The 17,125-nt window shown below is 49.1% G+C and overlaps 1 protein-coding gene across 1 annotated transcript in view; it reads right to left on the reverse strand.

Moving 5' to 3' along the window:
- The window catches only part of LOC118778731 (ephrin type-A receptor 2-like), a 28,260-nt gene extending 11,539 nt beyond the window's left edge, over nt 1–16,721 (reverse strand). Inside the window, exons 1-3 of the mRNA XM_036530382.1 lie at nt 16,568–16,721; nt 13,890–13,957; nt 10,172–10,823 (exon numbers count right to left, since the gene is read on the reverse strand). Of these exons, the coding sequence (XP_036386275.1) occupies nt 10,172–10,823; nt 13,890–13,957; nt 16,568–16,649 (802 nt within the window). The 5' untranslated portion in view covers nt 16,650–16,721. The remainder of the gene's footprint in view (nt 1–10,171; nt 10,824–13,889; nt 13,958–16,567) is intronic.
- Between the last annotated feature and the right edge of the window lie 404 nt (nt 16,722–17,125).

Genomic DNA, 17,125 nt, shown 5'->3' on the forward strand with positions numbered 1-17,125 from the left:
AAGCTCCGGAGGGGGGCGAAAGTGTTTGCCTGTGATTCGGAGTGGGTCCAAGGCGGAGGGATTCATTGTTTTGTAATATGAGGAGATGAAAAGCTTTGTGTGAGGCCGCAACATTTTTTTTCTTCCTCTGGGCTGCATTACGACATACTTTGAGTTGCAGCATTTTTTTTTTTTTGTTTTGGGGCGGGTGCAGACTGAATGATACAGTCTGTGCGTGTGACCCACAGTAGCACGTCAGTTGAAATTTATATGCCGCTGTAACGTAACACAGTTTCAGTGGCATTACTCATTGCTTATTCACAAGTCATGGGTTTGACGTGCTTGGCAATGACTGATCAAATTACGGGGAGGAAGAGGAAAATGGAATAAAACGATAAAGCAATGGGAGAACTGTGGGGGGAGAAAACAGCCATTGACATGGGGACAGAGAGAAACAGGAAAGGACAGGCAATAACAGAATGCACTCAGAGAGAAAGAGAGCAAAAAAGCAAAATATGCAAAGAATGAACGGTGGTTTTTGGACAAGGCAAGTTGGCACTGACGAGTCACGGTCAAAGAGCTTTCCGGAACGTTCCGCTTGTGCTCGGCGTGGACCTGCCATCCAGCGTTCGGAGCAGCACGCGCCAAACTGCAGCACATGCCCAAGCCATCCGGATAAATACGCCACACTTTTTCAGCCGAATCAAAGAGAAGGCTTGACAGCCATCCAAGAAAAAATACAATGGAAGGAACAAGGAGAGACCTGCAGCTCCATTGGCTGCAGATATGATCCTCAGCAGGACGCGCACTTTTTTCCCTTCATGTGGGCCACTTCCACCAGCTACTTTCCACTCATTTATCACGCTGCCCTGCCCGGGATATCTGACGGGAGGAGGGGGGGAGAGGGGGAGGGGAAGTGTTGTCCCTGAGAGGATATGGAACCACTTCTTTTCTCAGATTCTAAGAAAATCCTCACCAAGAACAGACATGTCAATTCAGGTGTACTGGGAGCACTGAGCTCAGATCACACTCTTTTCTCTCTCTCTCTCTCTCTCTCTCTCTCTCTCTCTCTCTCTCTCTCTCTTCTCATCCCTCACTCCCCACCAGCTGTTCCGGCAGCGTTTACAACACCTCATTAACAGTCTTGGTGACACAAAGGGTGAGCGAGACGGAAAAAGGGGGAAAAGGTCCCTGCTGGGGAAGAGAAAGAAGATAGGAGGAAGAAGAAAGAGAGAACTGCCCCATTCACTAGAAAAGAGGGGGGGGTGGCGGCAGCTGTACTGTACTCCTGTTCCCATTCCTGCTGCTGCTCCCCTTTCTGGACGCCCCCCCCCGAATCCTCTCCCCTATGCACTACCTGTGGGGCCAGTCCCACTCAGCTCAGACCCGACAGCAGGACCCAGAGGGCGACTCCTTTCAGCTCCGGGTGCAGATCCGGGAGGGACGCTGCGCTGAATAGGCACTCGAGCCTCAGCGCTCTGATCTCTGGAGCAACAGCAGGGCTCGAGGGGGTCAGCCGAGCCCAAACGCCCTCCAATCAGAACGCATGAATACACTCCTAAGAGAAAAGGTAAAAAGGTGCGCGTGGGAACTGGGAGAGCAGACGTTTCTCCGTTTGCTTTGACCCGCTGCTTTTATTCGCAGCAAATCTGTATGCTAATTGTATGCTAATTGGCCAGTAATATGAATAAGAATAAGGGCAAAGAAATCAATTGCCTTCCCCTTTCCGTCAGGCATGTGTAATGCTCCCGTTTTAAATGCGATGACTTAGTTGTGTTGATACAGATTTGCCCAATCACGAGGGGGGTTTTGTTTGAATGATTCAACAGGAAACAGGAAACGAGAGGCCGGAGCTTCGCTTCCTTTCCTCCGTCGAACGGCCAATCAGAAGACGGACAGAGGAGTGGAGTGGAGAAGATCAGGAGAAGAGGGGAAAATGTGACTGCAGGGAGGGCAGGGGGAGACAACACAAACTGGAGAGAAGGCGTGATGGAGAGAACGATGGAGGAGCTCTGGAGGAGGAGCTGGAAACGGCGATGTGGTGTGTGAAAACAGAGCCCGAGCCCGAGTTTAGGAGAGGACGTGAAGCAGAGCCGTTTACACGCACAGCATGTGGATAATGGATCCCTTCAAACGCCTTCCCCTCTTCCCCTTTCCCATGTCTCTCAAGGGGGCCTGCCTTCTATTTGGGACTGGCTGTTTACCATGTTAGCTGTGGGACTTCTGTGCTACTGTGACCCATCAGAGGGTGTGTGGGGGGGGTGGGGGGTGAGTTTGGGAGAGTGAGGCGGGGGTAGGAATGGATGGGAGGACGCGGGTGGTGGTGGGGGTGGTGCAGAACAAGAATCCACCCTGGGGGGGGGCCTGTTGGAGGGGGGTGGTAAAGGAGAACAAACTAAATCATGTCAATCTGAGCTGAAACAGGCAAGACCCCCCCGCTCCACACTCCCAAAGCACACATACACACAGCCCTCCACCCCAGGGCAGAGCAGAGGCTACACCGTCGCCATCGGCAGGGAAACTGGGAGCTGACGGACAGGGAAAATAAACAGAACGACAGAGCCAGAGAAGGAGGGAGCAAGGAGGGGTAGGGGGTTGGGGGGTCAGTGGCTCATTTCACCAGACAAGGAGGTTAAAGTCAACGCTCCGGCTGTAAAAGAAAAAAAAAAGACATCAGAGAAAATAAACAGCGAAAAATAGAAAGTTCCTTATCAGCATAAAATGCAGCATGGGGGATTAGGGGGAGGAGAGGCAGCCAGCTCTCCCTCTCTCCCTCTCTTTTTCTTTTCTCACTCTTGTTTTTTCAGCTCCTTCCCCTGGCTCCCTCTTGGTCTGGCTTTCGGGCTGTCCTTCCCTCACCCTGCAAACCCTCCGAGGGGCACGCGATGTGGTCGCATTGGAGAGAATCCATTGCTGTGGAGTGAATCGCTTTGGCTCATGGGTAAACACAGGTGTTGCTCTCTTCTCTGAGTTCAGCAATCGGCAGGATGAGAGGGATAAACTGTGGGCCAAACCTGGACTGAACCCCGGCCTATGTGTTACTAACCTGTTAATGGGAATGGAGGTGGGGGGTTGGGGCCTGGAGTTGGAGTTGGAAGCCAGAAGGTCACAGGAAGAGGGGACGTGGATGGACGAGGGGTGCGGGGGTGGGTTTACAGAGAGGAGGGGGGGGGGGTGTATGTGTGTGTGAGGGACATTAGTCAAAAGGATTACCAGACCAATAGAACAGCTGTTGGGGAATTACATCCCTGCTTTACACTTCCGCTCAGTCTTTCATCTGGTCGTTAATGCACACAATAACCCCCGTAATCCCCCCCACCCCCCCCCCCCCCCCCCGGCCCAACATGAGACGGGGAGAGGGAGAGACACAGAGGCAGAGATTAGCTCAATTGCGTTTGTCCCTTTTTTCTATGAGCTTCGTGAAATGCGGCCGTCCAGAATGCTGCCGGTGTCAAACGTCAGACCCGTCACGCCACTAAAAGCTTTTCAGACTGAAAAATGAACTGAGGGAGAAAAGGCGGAAAAGAGGGAGAACGAGAGAGGCGGACAGACGAAGGGGTGGGGGTCGCAGACTTCAGCGGCGGCTCAGTTTCAAGGTGACGGCAAACTCCGATTGAGACTGCAATCCCCACAGGACTCCTTCCAGGGGCTTTCTCCACAAAGAGGCCCAGTGAATCAGATTCGCCCTGGCAGGGCCTTCCTGTGTTTACACTCCCCCCCACCCCCACAAGCGGCAGCGCAGTTACGACGCGAAGGCCCACTGCCATTGCCCGTTTTCGGACTGCCACGCCCATCACCCAAACAAACCGAATCGGCCCCGTAACTCCAGCACTCTGCCAATCATCCCCAGTGCTGTATATTTCATGGCTGGCACTTAAACCACCCCCCCAGGAGCCACCGTTACTGGAATCCAGGTCGCAGATGGAGCCGACAAGTGAATCGATAAAAAAGTTAAAGAAACGATTGTGTAAATAACTGAATGAATGAGGCTGGTGAGACAATGGAAAGCCCTGACCGGGCAGGATCGGGGGGTGGGGGTAGGGAGCGTGTGTATGTGCGTGTGTGCCTGCCTGCGTGTGTGTGCGGGGGTGGGGGTGGGGGGGGGGGTGTTCGCTGAGGATTAACCGGCATCCTGCATCTGTCGGAGTTCCTCCCGCCGGGGGTAAAGAGCAGTGACCCGGGAACAGGAGAGTGCTGAAGTCACCACACGGCCTGCGCGCGACACGCACACCGCCTCCGAGCCTCCCTCGGTCCCTCACAGGCCTGCGCAGGCGTTAACCCGATTCTTACGCCAGACATTCTACGCTTCGCAGTGCATTCGCTGAGTAGACGCTCATCCCCAGCGACCTACATCCGGTACAGCTTCAGATGGTATAGCTACGCACATATTCACACAGGCAATTCAGATTAAGTACCTCGCCCAAGGGCACAACAGCAGAAGACCAGCTGGACTGTACCAGTAATCCTTGGGTAACGAGCCCTGCTCCTTAACACTGCTGCACGATGCTCCATTGTCATTTAAAAAAAAAAAAGAAAGAAAGAAGCATCTTAAAAACATAGCAAAAGCAAACCTCCCACTGTGAGAACAAATTGAAAAGAGAAATAAGTGAAATATAAAACTGCTTTAAAAAAAAAAAAAAAAAAAAAGTAGAAAACAGCAGAAACTGACAACATAGCCCGCTTGTCTTTGTCTTCTAGAATGAAGCTTTCATATAGATAAGCAGCCAGAAAAACATTTCTTTCCTCTTCTGGAGACAATGGAGTCTCAGGAGGTAGCGGATTCCGACATTTTTCTGCCATGACGACAGCGGAACCCTCTGCGGGCTTCTAGAATCCCCCTCCAGCATCCGCTTCAGGTGCGGGTGCTCCCCGCCCTGCCAAGTCACGGAAACAGCGCTCGCGTTCCTCCCCATCCCCGGGTCCCGGACACCGCGGCTCTTCCTGGGGTCAGGACGTGGGGAGGAAGCCAGCACCAGACAGGCCAGTTTACAGCAAGGGTGTCAAAATCAAGTCCGGGGGCGTCCACACGGGTGTTGGTTTTCGCATCAATCCCTGCTCTTGTTTACTCAATTAGCTTAATCATTTCCCCGGTTTGAGTTTTTTTTTTTTCCCTTCTTTACATCTCCGCTAATGAAAAGAACAGCTGTATTTTTTCCTTGTTCCCTGTGTTCACGGCATATTTTATCACAGTGCATGTTGGGAAATAAGCACAGACTTTATTTTGATTTCTGTAGCGTGAATCATCTGACACACGCCCCCTCGGAAAAGATGCTCGTCTGTCACAGCGCCGTTACCCACAATCCACCTCTGTTCAGACAGAGTTCCAGGCAGTGAGATCCACTCCTGAAATCTTTGATACGACTGAACCCCCAGCCTTCCGGGGTCAGGGCGGACACTAACCGCGGGGCCACCTAACCGGTAATTTTGGGAAATGCGTAAGTAAACATGTTCATGGCTAATTAACCGTTTGGCAAAATTAAACCAAGGGAGGTGGCTGGAACAAAATAGGGAACAAAAACTGAGCGGCCCTCCTGGAACTAAGTATGACGCTGTTGGATTATCACAGTGACCAGCGTCTGACCAGATACAGTGACCTTGACCTATAGGAATGTCGCGCCACCTGACTTCACTGGCTTCAACAAAGCGACCCGCTGCCGTTCACAGCTAGACTGAGTCGATTTACTGGGAGGTGTACGACTTCCCTTCCCAGTCGTCTGTGGTTAGCCTTTACTTACCGCACGACGCGCACAGTCACCGTTCCAACACCCCCAAGAATTCCGATTGGCTGACGGCCCTCAGGTGATGTCACGGCCGAAGCCACAATCGCGAGCGCATCACTGATACCCGCCTCGCTCGGCTGCATGAATCAACCATGCCGCGAGACGTTCCCACAGCCGTGACCTCGTCAAACATGAAGTCACCCCTCTGCATTCTTCTCTCTCTCTCTCCCTCCTATCTCTCCTTCCTTTTCCCTCACTCCCCCCCCCCCCCCCCCCCCACTTCCTCCCGGTGAATTCCAAAGCGCCACGCCCCGGGGTTACCAACCGGAGCTGGCGCATGGCAACAGGACAACACAGGCCGCAAACAAGGCGGCCACCTTATCCCCTGCTTCACTGCTCTTCCTTTCATTTCCACCACTTCACTCTTACAGTCAATTGAGCGACTGAGCCCGACCGCATACGACCACATATGTCCATTTTTGTATCTTGTGTTTATTCTAATCTCTCGTCTCTCTATAATTTTATTGTCAGTATTTTAATATATCTTGTCTTTTATTTCATGTTATTTCATGAAGTACTTTGTGCTGTGCTGCCAGAATGGTGCACTAGAAATGTAGATTGCTGTATGCTTTTTTGCCTCCTGTAAATTCTAAGCACATTTTTTCCACTCTCCCTCTGTGCTGTTAAGTTGTAGAGCTTTTACCGATTTCCCTTCCTCCGTTTCTGTTTTGCCCCTGCTCAAAGTGCTTCTTTTTACTCCTTTGGGTCTTTCTCCATCTGCTGTCTCCTCTGTTTTCCATGCTGCCACACTTCCCACCCCCCCCCCCCCCAAAAAAAATCCCTCTGAGCTCACCTGCTGCATTCCTGAGCTCTGAGAGAGCCAGTTTGTGGAAAGAGCGTGTTGGTAGGCACAGAGAGCGCAGGCGATGCGTTAACCTGGCCGCTCGGCCCGTCACGCTCGGCAAGTCGGCTCTCGCCCGCGTGCACGCACAACCACGATTCCACGCAGAGCCATTGCCACAGAGATCAAATTATGTGCTTAAAGTACTAAGCTCCCACTTAATCACTCACGAGCACCTCTCCCTCCCACTCCACCCTGTTCTGCCTGCACCTTACCATCTCCCCCAGCCCCTCTCCATCACCCTCTCCTTTTTCACCTCCCTCTCCCTCTGTCTCTCACACCCTCTCCCTACCTACTGACGATAACAGGCTCCGTGGGCCTCCAAATCCCTCCTAATTACAAAGTGAGTGGAGTCTTGTAATTACCCCAGGAGACTGGGGTAATTTACCAATCTGTCAAGCCTTCCCCTTCATTCCTGCACTGGAGCCCGGCCAAGAGCCCCGCTCTCGGATTACGGAGCGTCCGCCCTCGTCGGGGGGGGACGAATCCCCCTATTAATTACGCAATCAAATTACACAGATCGGCGCGGGGCGAGCAGTCGGGTGGGAGCGAGTCAGAAGGGAAGCGAGGGGACACTGCTGAGGACACCAAGACACTGGAGCGGCCAACATCGGCCTGCTACTCGGACATCACCCCCCCTCTCTGTGCTGTGTGCATTTCGGACGGCATCGGTTCACAGGAGGTGAAAAAGCTGCCCAGCTACAGGCACAGCCACACAAGCTGCAAGGGACACCTGGACCAGCTGGACACAGCATCTTACACAAAACCGAAAAAACACAGCCTGCAGCGGCATCGCAAAGCAGCGGGCAGATCTCAGAAACCCCTCTATTCGACAAGAGCGCACTTTTCAACTGCTGAATCAGGGCAAGGTATATATGGTGGAAAACCCCTGCTCTAACGGGCCATCGGTGTACTGTGTGAGGTGGCTACCCCCCCCAAGTAATCTGTGAGCACAATGCCCCCGTCCCGCGAGAGTCACAGTCTTCAAGCCTAATCCCAACACATTACACCAATTACACGGTGATCATCAACAGACAGCGCGGGTCTCATTTTCTGCTCTCTTCACTTCCTGTCTCCCTTTTCCCCTCTCTCATTTTTTTCCCATTAAATTGCTCCCTCGCTCCTGGCCTATTAAAAACAATTTCCCTAACCAGAGCTCGAGGCTTCCTTCTTTTTACATAAAAAAGAATTTTTCATGGCCGTTGTTCCGTTCCGGTATTTATTTTGTATTGACCCACTGTGACTCGGCAAAATCTATTTATTTACCGAGAGTAAACAACATTTTTCAAGTGGAGCCAACACAGACTCAGCGAAACGGGATGTTTAAATTTCCGACGAGTGTCACCTTGAGAGGTCTGCGTGCAGAGCCAGACAACGATGCGCATTTCTCAGCGGTCTAGACGACCACACAGAGACACACAAGTACGGTCCCCGTTCAATGAACCGCCTCAAAAAAAAAAAAAGCCCCTCAGCGGTCACATCTTTCTCATAAGGAGAGGAGAGCAAAATAGAGAGAGAGAATCAGAGAGGGAGGAGAAGAGAGAATGAGATGTACAATGGTGAACCTACTGCTCTAAAATGCACATACTCACACTCTCACTTACACACTGTCACACTCACACTCACACGTACCAAAATCAGTGATGAGCAAGACTCGCCCACACACCACATGCACACATCCCTGGTTGAGCCTCCCGCAGTTTCTGTCCTTGCCTCCCAGGAAATGACACAAAAGCCTCTCCCTCTTAGCAAACACAGAGACCATCCAGGAAAGGAAAAGCTGCGTAATGAAACATTCTCCTCTCTCTCCCCTCCTGTCCCCCCCCCGTCTCCCCCGTCCCCCCCGTTTCTCACTCTCCTGTCTTTCCTCAGTCCTCAGTGGAACTTGTTTAATTGGTGCAGATAGTTCCCTCAGAGAGGACTGCACGCAGAGGTCAGTTGTGCAACGCAGGACGCGACTGTGTCACGGGTGTCAGCGGTGAGTCACCTGCCCCGAGGGCCACACCTGAGCGTGAGACGTTTTACTGCCGTTTCCCTCTTTCGTTATCACTCTACACCTCCCTAACCCCATCGCCTTACTCACGCCCTGTCCCACACTGACGGCGGTGGAGGTGCTGACCCAGACCTCTCAGTATAGAATTCCTCGCTCCTGTGGTAATCTGGGGAGGCTCCTCTGTAAATCTGGCAGGAATGCAGTGGGAGATTTTTTTTTTTTGGGGGGGGGGTTACGATGGCCTCAAACACAGTGGCTCATTGTTCCGTTCACTTCACACTCCCCTCCCCACCTTTCTCCCACTCTCCTCTCTCTCTCCTCTCTCTCCTCTCAGACGCTCAGAGGAGAGAATCTGCGGCTCTACTCACTGACTACATACTGCTCTGCGTGCATCTGTATGTGTGTGTGTGTGTGTGTGTGTGTGTGTTCCCTGCCTCAGCAGTGGGGGCAGCCTCCCCTGGCAGGTAAGTGCTTATCTCAGGTGACAGGTTGCATGGAGATCCGTAAGCGAACGAAACAATTCCCCACAGGCCCTAACACGCCAACGCTCTCTCACACACACACTCACACACACACACACACACACACACACACACACACGCATCACTGGACGATCACTCACTGCTGGAATGTCACATACACATACTCAGCTTGAATGTCAAAAACCCACACTGTCAAAATATCACATTTATACATACATGTGTGTGTGGGGGTGCTTGTGTGTATGGGCAGGCACTGAAGGACATGGTAAAGGCCTTTGCTAAGAGGTTGGACAGACCTGAGGAGAGCATTACATGAGAACACAGGACAATATTAAACTAAGAGACACATCCAAATATCCCCTCCTGCAGATCAATCAAAGCCATTTCCGAGCAGTGGGAAATGAGCTATACTCACAACCACCTATCGGGATGTAAATCAGAATTCAACTTTGCCCTTTGACAGATAAACAGAGCCTGAGAGCGCACCCATTTATTCATGCACAGCCATTAAAGGCCGACTCGGATCAACCAATCTCCATGTTTATTATTATTGCTGAAGCCCACCAAGTCCAAACTTCTCATTTCATGTCAAATCAATAACTATAGAACTGTATTAAAACCAAAGCAAACACAGGCAAATCCAGGCAAAATCCTATCTTATTATTTTATCAATTAACCCGCAACCTAAAGCCATCTGCAAAAAGCCACTTCCCATTTCATAATTTGCCAAGAAAAAGAGACTAATTTTTTACCCTTCCGGTGATGGCGATAAAGGAGGAATTCTTTTGAACTGGAATCAAGGTAACCTTCCCCTCCGCTAAGGGCCAGCTTTACTTTATGCGCACATAAACATGTTTAATATGAGCCACAAAGTTCCACAGATACATTTCCTCCCATATCATGGAACTCCAGCGGAACCGCCAAAAATAGTATGAGTATTGTTCGTAGCATAACATAGCCATGTAAATATTTTGAGAACGCTTTCCTTGGATTTGGGTCATGACCTCTGCTGGGGGTCCTCAGGGGACAGGAGGGACAGAGACGGGGACAGACAGAGACAAGCACAGCAGACAGACACCACGGCGGAGACGCTTACCTCGGCAGGAATCGCCGACAGCCTCGTAGCCCGGGCGGCACTGGCACTCCCCCACCTGCACCGCCCACTCCCCTTCGGCGGAGCAGTAGATGCGCGGCGGTTCCTGGCTGACGGCATTCTGCACGCAGGCCCCGCCCACCTCCTGCAGCGGCTGGCTGTCGCCGCCGCCGGCGACTGTCTCAGGGAAGGAGGCCAGTCCGCGCACTGTCGCGGGGCAGGTCTTGTAGTAGACCCTGACGGAGAGCAGCGCCACGCAGGCGCCGATGTCCTGGAAGGCCAGGTAGAAGCCCTTGCGCGAGAGCGGCCCCACCGCCCGCGTCTCCACGTTGACGTTGAGCTCGCCGCGGCCCGTGATCTCGTCGGGCGCGATGGTGGCCACCTTGCGGAACTGGCCCTTGCGGAAGCTGGTGCCCACGTCGGCGTCGGACTCGGCGTAGTACAGGTTGAAGGTCTCCTTGCAGGAGAGCGAGGCGCCGTCGAAGGAGTTGCAGTCGCGCGCCACAAAGTGGAGCTCCACGAAGACGCGGGTGGCGGCCGGCCGGCGCTGGATGAAGGTGGTACGCACCCAGTTGTCCTGCTCGCCCTCCGCTACATTGCACACGGAGTAAGTGTACAGCAGGGAGCCGTTCACCACCGTCTGGACAATCTCCCACTGCCAGGCAGAGAGACAGCAGTCAGCACTCTCACTGTACGGATAACACCACACAATGCAAGACAGGAGCAGATATTTATGAATGGGTTGATTGACAGCAGTGGTTGCCGAAGGAGACCAACAGGTTCCGGCCTTTCATTCCGACTCGGGCCTTAATTACACAGGCAAAGCTGCCGACCGGACAGGAACTCGAAACACCTGTTGCTCCGCTGTTCCATCAGCTGCAGCCCGAGGGGTATCTCTGAACACCCCGGGGGGGGGGGGTTTTAAATACTCTGAACCAACGCTGAACCGACCGCTGACTGACTACATTCTGGGCTCCTCTCCCTGGCTGAGCGACTACCCGAGCCGAAAGGCGTCCCGCGTGCGTGTTCAGAGTTAGGGGGGCTCACAGGAAGAGAAGGAGCACGCGGGGGTTTCGGAGCACGCGGCAGGGCCCGTCGCCAGGGGAGGGGAAGCGCTGCGGGCTCGACGTGTGAGGTTTCCCTGCACGGTGGCACGCTCGGTAACGCAGCCAGGCGGTGTGCCACGCGCAACGGGAGAACAAACGCAGCTGTAAAATACGCAGGACGGCTCGGCTCTTAAACTGCCTTTATAAGCAAATTAAAGAGGCGGCAGTAAAACTGGATGCAATTAAGCCAGCATGAAAGAGACAAAAAAAAAATTTTTAAACACACACACGCTGACAGGCAGAATTTTTAACAAGTCTTAAAAGCGTCCATTAAACAGGAGCCCGTCCGTGAGTTACAATTAATTATTCCAGCCCTCATCGGTTTTATTTGACGCAGACGTAAAGTCACTGTTAGCTCTGCACTACTGCGGCGGCCTACATGCACGCCTTTGAAAAACAAAAGGCTACGGCAAAGTTATATTAACTTTGCTAAACTCGCAACACACAAAACAAAGCTATATGCCTGCCGAAACCTGTTGGTAATCAATGTGGGAGATCAAAACGATGAGAATAAGGTGTAACATTACAAAGCTTTTTGACAGTGAAGCAGAAATCAATAAGCTTTTTTTATGCTGGTGTAATCATAAGCACGCATCCGGCACAATAACAGAAAAATCTTCCGTTCGGCGCTGCTGTTTTATATGCTGTGTGTTCCATGAATACTTTCGCAACACTTGTTTTTCCACTGCCTTGATAACGCAGTTTCATTTGATTTGATCTGAAAGGAGAGGCAGCTGTTGCTCTCACTCCATCAACGGCCATACTCCGAACTTTATCTCATCAGAAATGCATAACTGGCTTGCATCCATGTACCGTTCGTATATCAGAGACATGCAAAACTTATGCAATGTATCACAAAATGCAAGGCCTGCCGATAGAATTCTGAAGAGAGAAGCAGGAACTGGGGGAATACACTTTTTTTTTAAAAAGAGACAGTGCAGTCATAAGCAACTGCACACAGGCTTTATTATAATAGAGGCCCGTGTGTTTAAAGTACACCCGGCGCAATTATGTGAGCCGATAGGACAGGGCGAGCCTTCACGTTAGGGCTTTTATTAAAACTGGCTCCGAGGGGCCGGCCACTTGTCGCATGCTTGGAGGGCCCTGCTCTGCCCTTTCCCTGGTGTCCATTTTCAAATACCTGCTGGCCTTTTCCAGAAACACCTCAGATCAATTTCACCACCCCACAACTTGTCAAAACACCGCAAACCTGCGCGGGCCTTAAAAAGAAGGACAGAAGACCTCAAAAGAGGTTAGGGATACAAAATGGGCGAAAGAAAAAACGGCCTTTTCACCCAGCCAACAGGCATTCCACCCCCGCTTTCAGAGACAGGAACACACAGCCTGTGTTCCGCTCCTCTCTCTCACACTAAGCACTTGAGTACACACTCCAGGATCAAGCCGGCAGCGATAGCGCTGAGGAGTTCTTGTCTCAAGTGGTAGCAATCGCCACCTCTGATTAGGCCACAATGACGCGGAGTGATGAGTGGACGGACAGGATTATTTCGGGATTACACTGTAAAATGACCCCCGTTACTCCGTAACTACGTAAGAGTAACCTCGGCTCCCTACTGTTCAGAGGCTGCTGATCGGACCTAAATCGGTGGCGCCCACCAACAGCACAAATGGGGGAAAAAAAAAGTGTGACTGCACAAACATGGCCGAAAACCTGGAGAAAACGAACATCTTTCCACTTCTGTTAACTACGCCCTCCCCTCTCCCGCATTCCAACATAGAGATATAGCCAGTTAACTGCATTCTAAGGACTTTTAAAGGAATCCTTTTAAAAGAATGGAAACCAGATAACTAAAGAGCAAAAGGCGGCACTGTCCCACCTCCCCTCCGCCACCCACCTTCAGGTGGGGAGGCTGCTGTTCCGACAAGTCCTGACTTGCGCCCACAGATCCTGACCCCTCTGATGTCACATGACACTCTGCACCAATTAACATTCTCCTCACACCCTCAGACCCACCCACCAGACTGAAATGGAAATCATCCAGTACTTAAGCACAAACAACAAAAAACTACTTTAAATGCACAGTATGCAAACACATGAGTGTGTTACTACCCGCAGAAAAAAAAGAAATGACGTCAAAGAAAGTAATGAGAGGCCTTTATCACCTTCGCTGAATCCTTTAAGCTCTTTGAGATAAAGCTAAATTAACTGAATCTTTGAAAACAGCTCATTTCACAAGAGGTGTATACAGCCCTTAGCCTGAAATGTTAATTGCAGCTTGGGCCGTACCGTTGTAAAGGCAGGGCTTTAAACCCACACCAAGCCACCCACTAAAATTCCCCAACTGGCTTGCTGCTCCTCCTCTCAAGTTTCCCATAAGGCAGTGCGAATAAATAGCAGCAAGGCCTACCACTTGAACGACTATTGTCCTCTGTCATCATCACTACACCCCACTGCCAACTCCACCAATGACAGGACATCCAGTACAATCTGCTTTGCTCCCAGTGAATTAGATGCAGGGACAGATGGAGAATTGCAGTCACTAACTGAACATTTACATGAAAAGCTACAGGCTTATTGAGTCCTGCACCATAAAAGTGAAGAGTGTGGCGGAAGCCCCCTGGGGGGCTCAGACTTGTAGCCATTCCTCAATACTCACCCCTTCCTCGTAAGGCCAGGTCAACCACCCCAGCTCACTCCCAGAGGCCTTCATGTCCAGTAAGACTTCTGCAGAGAGAAATTAATATAAGATTTTTTTTCCAGACAATAATAACCATTGCTGCTGTGAAAACCTTGACCAAATAAAAATGGTTTTGATTCCAGCTTTGCATCCTGGATATTTGGTTGCAATTAAACAATTAAATTGAGGCTAAAAATGTAATATTACAGACGCCAAATATAAAGTTAAACAACGGCTTTCATTCCAACTATATGCACACAACTGCAGGTCCCGACCCGGCAGAGAACCATGCTGCCTCGCCAACGCACGAGTGTATCATGTACCAAATAGTTATGCCAAATGCCTTTACTTCGAATTTAAAGTTTAAATTTTAAAATTTCGTTATTTACTAATATACACACATGTACTTATGAATTATAAATAAATTAGACTAAACACTGTTTTTACAGGCCTGTAAAACCATACAATTGAGGCTTTGTCTTGTTACATTTACTTACTTGTTACACAAATAATGTTTGCGATCGAAAAATAGGAGTAATATTTATTGACTGTATTTAGAAATGTAAATCAAAAATAAACTAAATATATAAACTAAATATAGTCGTAATGAAGAGTCACATATTATTTATTTTAATCCCATTGGCTATGTTTAGACTATTTAACATCAAACACTTAACTCCATCAACAAGAGTCACTGTCAACATTTTTGTAAAAGAGAATGAAGATATTGTGGATTATGCCCTGGTTCATGAATTAAGATGTTGGTTACATAGTAACGTTTATATCTGTCTCTTGTTGGGGGTTTTCTTCCCATTGTATTTCAACTGTGGGGAGGCACGCTCCGTCTCTTCCGCGACAGAATGGAACTGACAGAACTAAATCAGGCGTGTGTGTTTAAAACGCTTATTGTCAGTTCACGCGTCGCGAAACGACAAAACATTCATAGGTGCGAGTTATCAATCAACGCGGGCGGCGTGGAGTATGTGATTACAAGCAAAATACAGTATTAGAGCCAATATGGTTTTGCGACTGAGCGGCGCGGAACGGTTTCTTGAATTGAATGGTCATTATTGGTGGGACAACGGAATTGAAACCCGACAAGCGAACGATCATTACACCTCGTTAAAACTAATCTCTCGGGGTTCTGTAGTCAATACCCTTAAGAACAATGAGCGGCTCTTGCAATTAACATAACTACTGCCCCTCTGAGAATTAAAAAATAGCAACCAACATTACTGTACATTACCATAAAAAGAGCATACGTGGAAAGCCAGGTGGCCTATAACCCAGTGCATCGAGCACCGCCACATGAAAAGAGCTGAGCAAACCTAAAGTACGTCAAATTGGGGAACTCAAAAACAAGAGGTCCGTTTTTACCACCCCACATGAGGTACTCGTTTTCCTTTTTTGTGTCTTCCTGTAAAGAATGCTAAAACCCCATCATTTCACTAAACACCCGGGTGTGGAGCATGACAGAAAATTGCCAAAAAAACTGTGTCTACGTATAGGCTACGGCATGCCTTCACAAGTCAACCTAATAAAGCTACTGATCTATTTTATTAAAATCTTCGATGGACCACTAGTGGTTACGTCCCAAATAAAACCAGGGCATTTAATACATTAAACATGTTGGGTGCTCAGTGCAATTATGTTGCAAATATTTTCTGTCACAAATAGACAGCAGCGTGGAGTTAAATACAATAACTTATTTTTCGATAACACGTCGGTACACCTCAACAATTTCGGATGTACAAAGACAACACGTCAAAGTGAAATGGCCCTGGATCAAGTTTCGGTACTTAAATAACGATTAATTGTGGGGGGAAAAAAATAGTTCAAATGTGAAAATTATGTGCGATATTTTGTGCGTGACCGAGAGAAGCCAAGATTAACAGATGTAGCCTACAGCCCGACACCGGCAGGCTATTGGAAACGGGACAAAAGTTGGACATTACTGTTGAACATTAACCAGGCTTGAGCTGCTCAGCTGTTGGGCATTGGTATTCAGAGGTTACCCACAATCGTCTTCATTACTGCCGTATTCGCAACCATAATTTGTATTGATTAAATTATTGATCATCCTTAAAGTGTTACACTTCCACACAATGGCGAGGAATTGAACTTGCTTAATAAGGTCGTTTACTTTAAGGTGGACACTAATTTGTTTCACAATCATCTTATCAAATCTCCTACAGGGGAATAATTATTAAAATCGCAGGTTAATCTACTGATCTTGACAGTGATGTCGCACCAATGTTAGCAAAATACTGGGGTCAAAATATTGTCATCTGACGGGCAACTTTTCTTCGATATGCCCCACATTCTTATCAACAAGACACAGATATTACAAAAAAACAGCATTTTTGTGCCAACACGTTTGTTTATGATGGAAAAAGACGTGGTATTCTGTTGGTTTCCAGATTAAATTTTTAGTCATGCAACTAGTAAAGTAAAAATGCGATAAGGACAAACCAGCTTTAAATTTGATCTGGAAAAAATCAGACACTGAAACTTATTTCACTGATCAAAACCCCTAGGTTTAAACACGGGGGTTTGAAACCCATTCCTCAACATGCCATGCGGCAGCTAGCTAACGTAGCCTAATTAGTTGCCTAGTGTCTATTTCAAACTTTTTGAGTTTTAAAAATTGCACTTACCTTCTTTAGTTTGGAGACTAATAAATACATGGTTAATAAATACAAACAAAGACAAATAGCGTTTAATCCCACGGGAATCCATTTTCTTTTTTCGATATAATTATTAGCTTTACTTTAATCTTGAGTAGCCTGGTCCTACTCCAGCGTGGATACACCGCTCTATTGAAGACTTCTAAACGAGTTCTTCTGTAGACTCGAGTCTCATTCAGGAATAAGTGGCGTCATGAACTCCGCCCTCTGGAATGTGGTCACATTCCATATATGGTGTGGAGGTGGGGATGCACTAATTGCGAAAAATCCACTACCTGTATGATAGACTACAACTCCACACGGCCGTCAAAAGTTTGTATTTGTCGATAACATGTCACCTTGGCAACGCCTATCTTTGGAACCGGTCTTTTTTTCTGTGGGTATGAGTAACTTTCCTTGGACATGATTTAGTTCCATGTTGCTACATCGTTAAACGGAGAGAGATTCTGTTTCTTTTTAACCAAGGGTTGCTCATACAGGCTAGCTCAGAACCTGTCAGAAGTACAATTTATATTCTCAACTTCTTAA

The sequence above is a fragment of the Megalops cyprinoides genome, chromosome 6 (genome assembly GCF_013368585.1).
Source record: "Megalops cyprinoides isolate fMegCyp1 chromosome 6, fMegCyp1.pri, whole genome shotgun sequence".
NCBI classification, from domain to species: Eukaryota; Metazoa; Chordata; class Actinopteri; order Elopiformes; family Megalopidae; genus Megalops; species Megalops cyprinoides.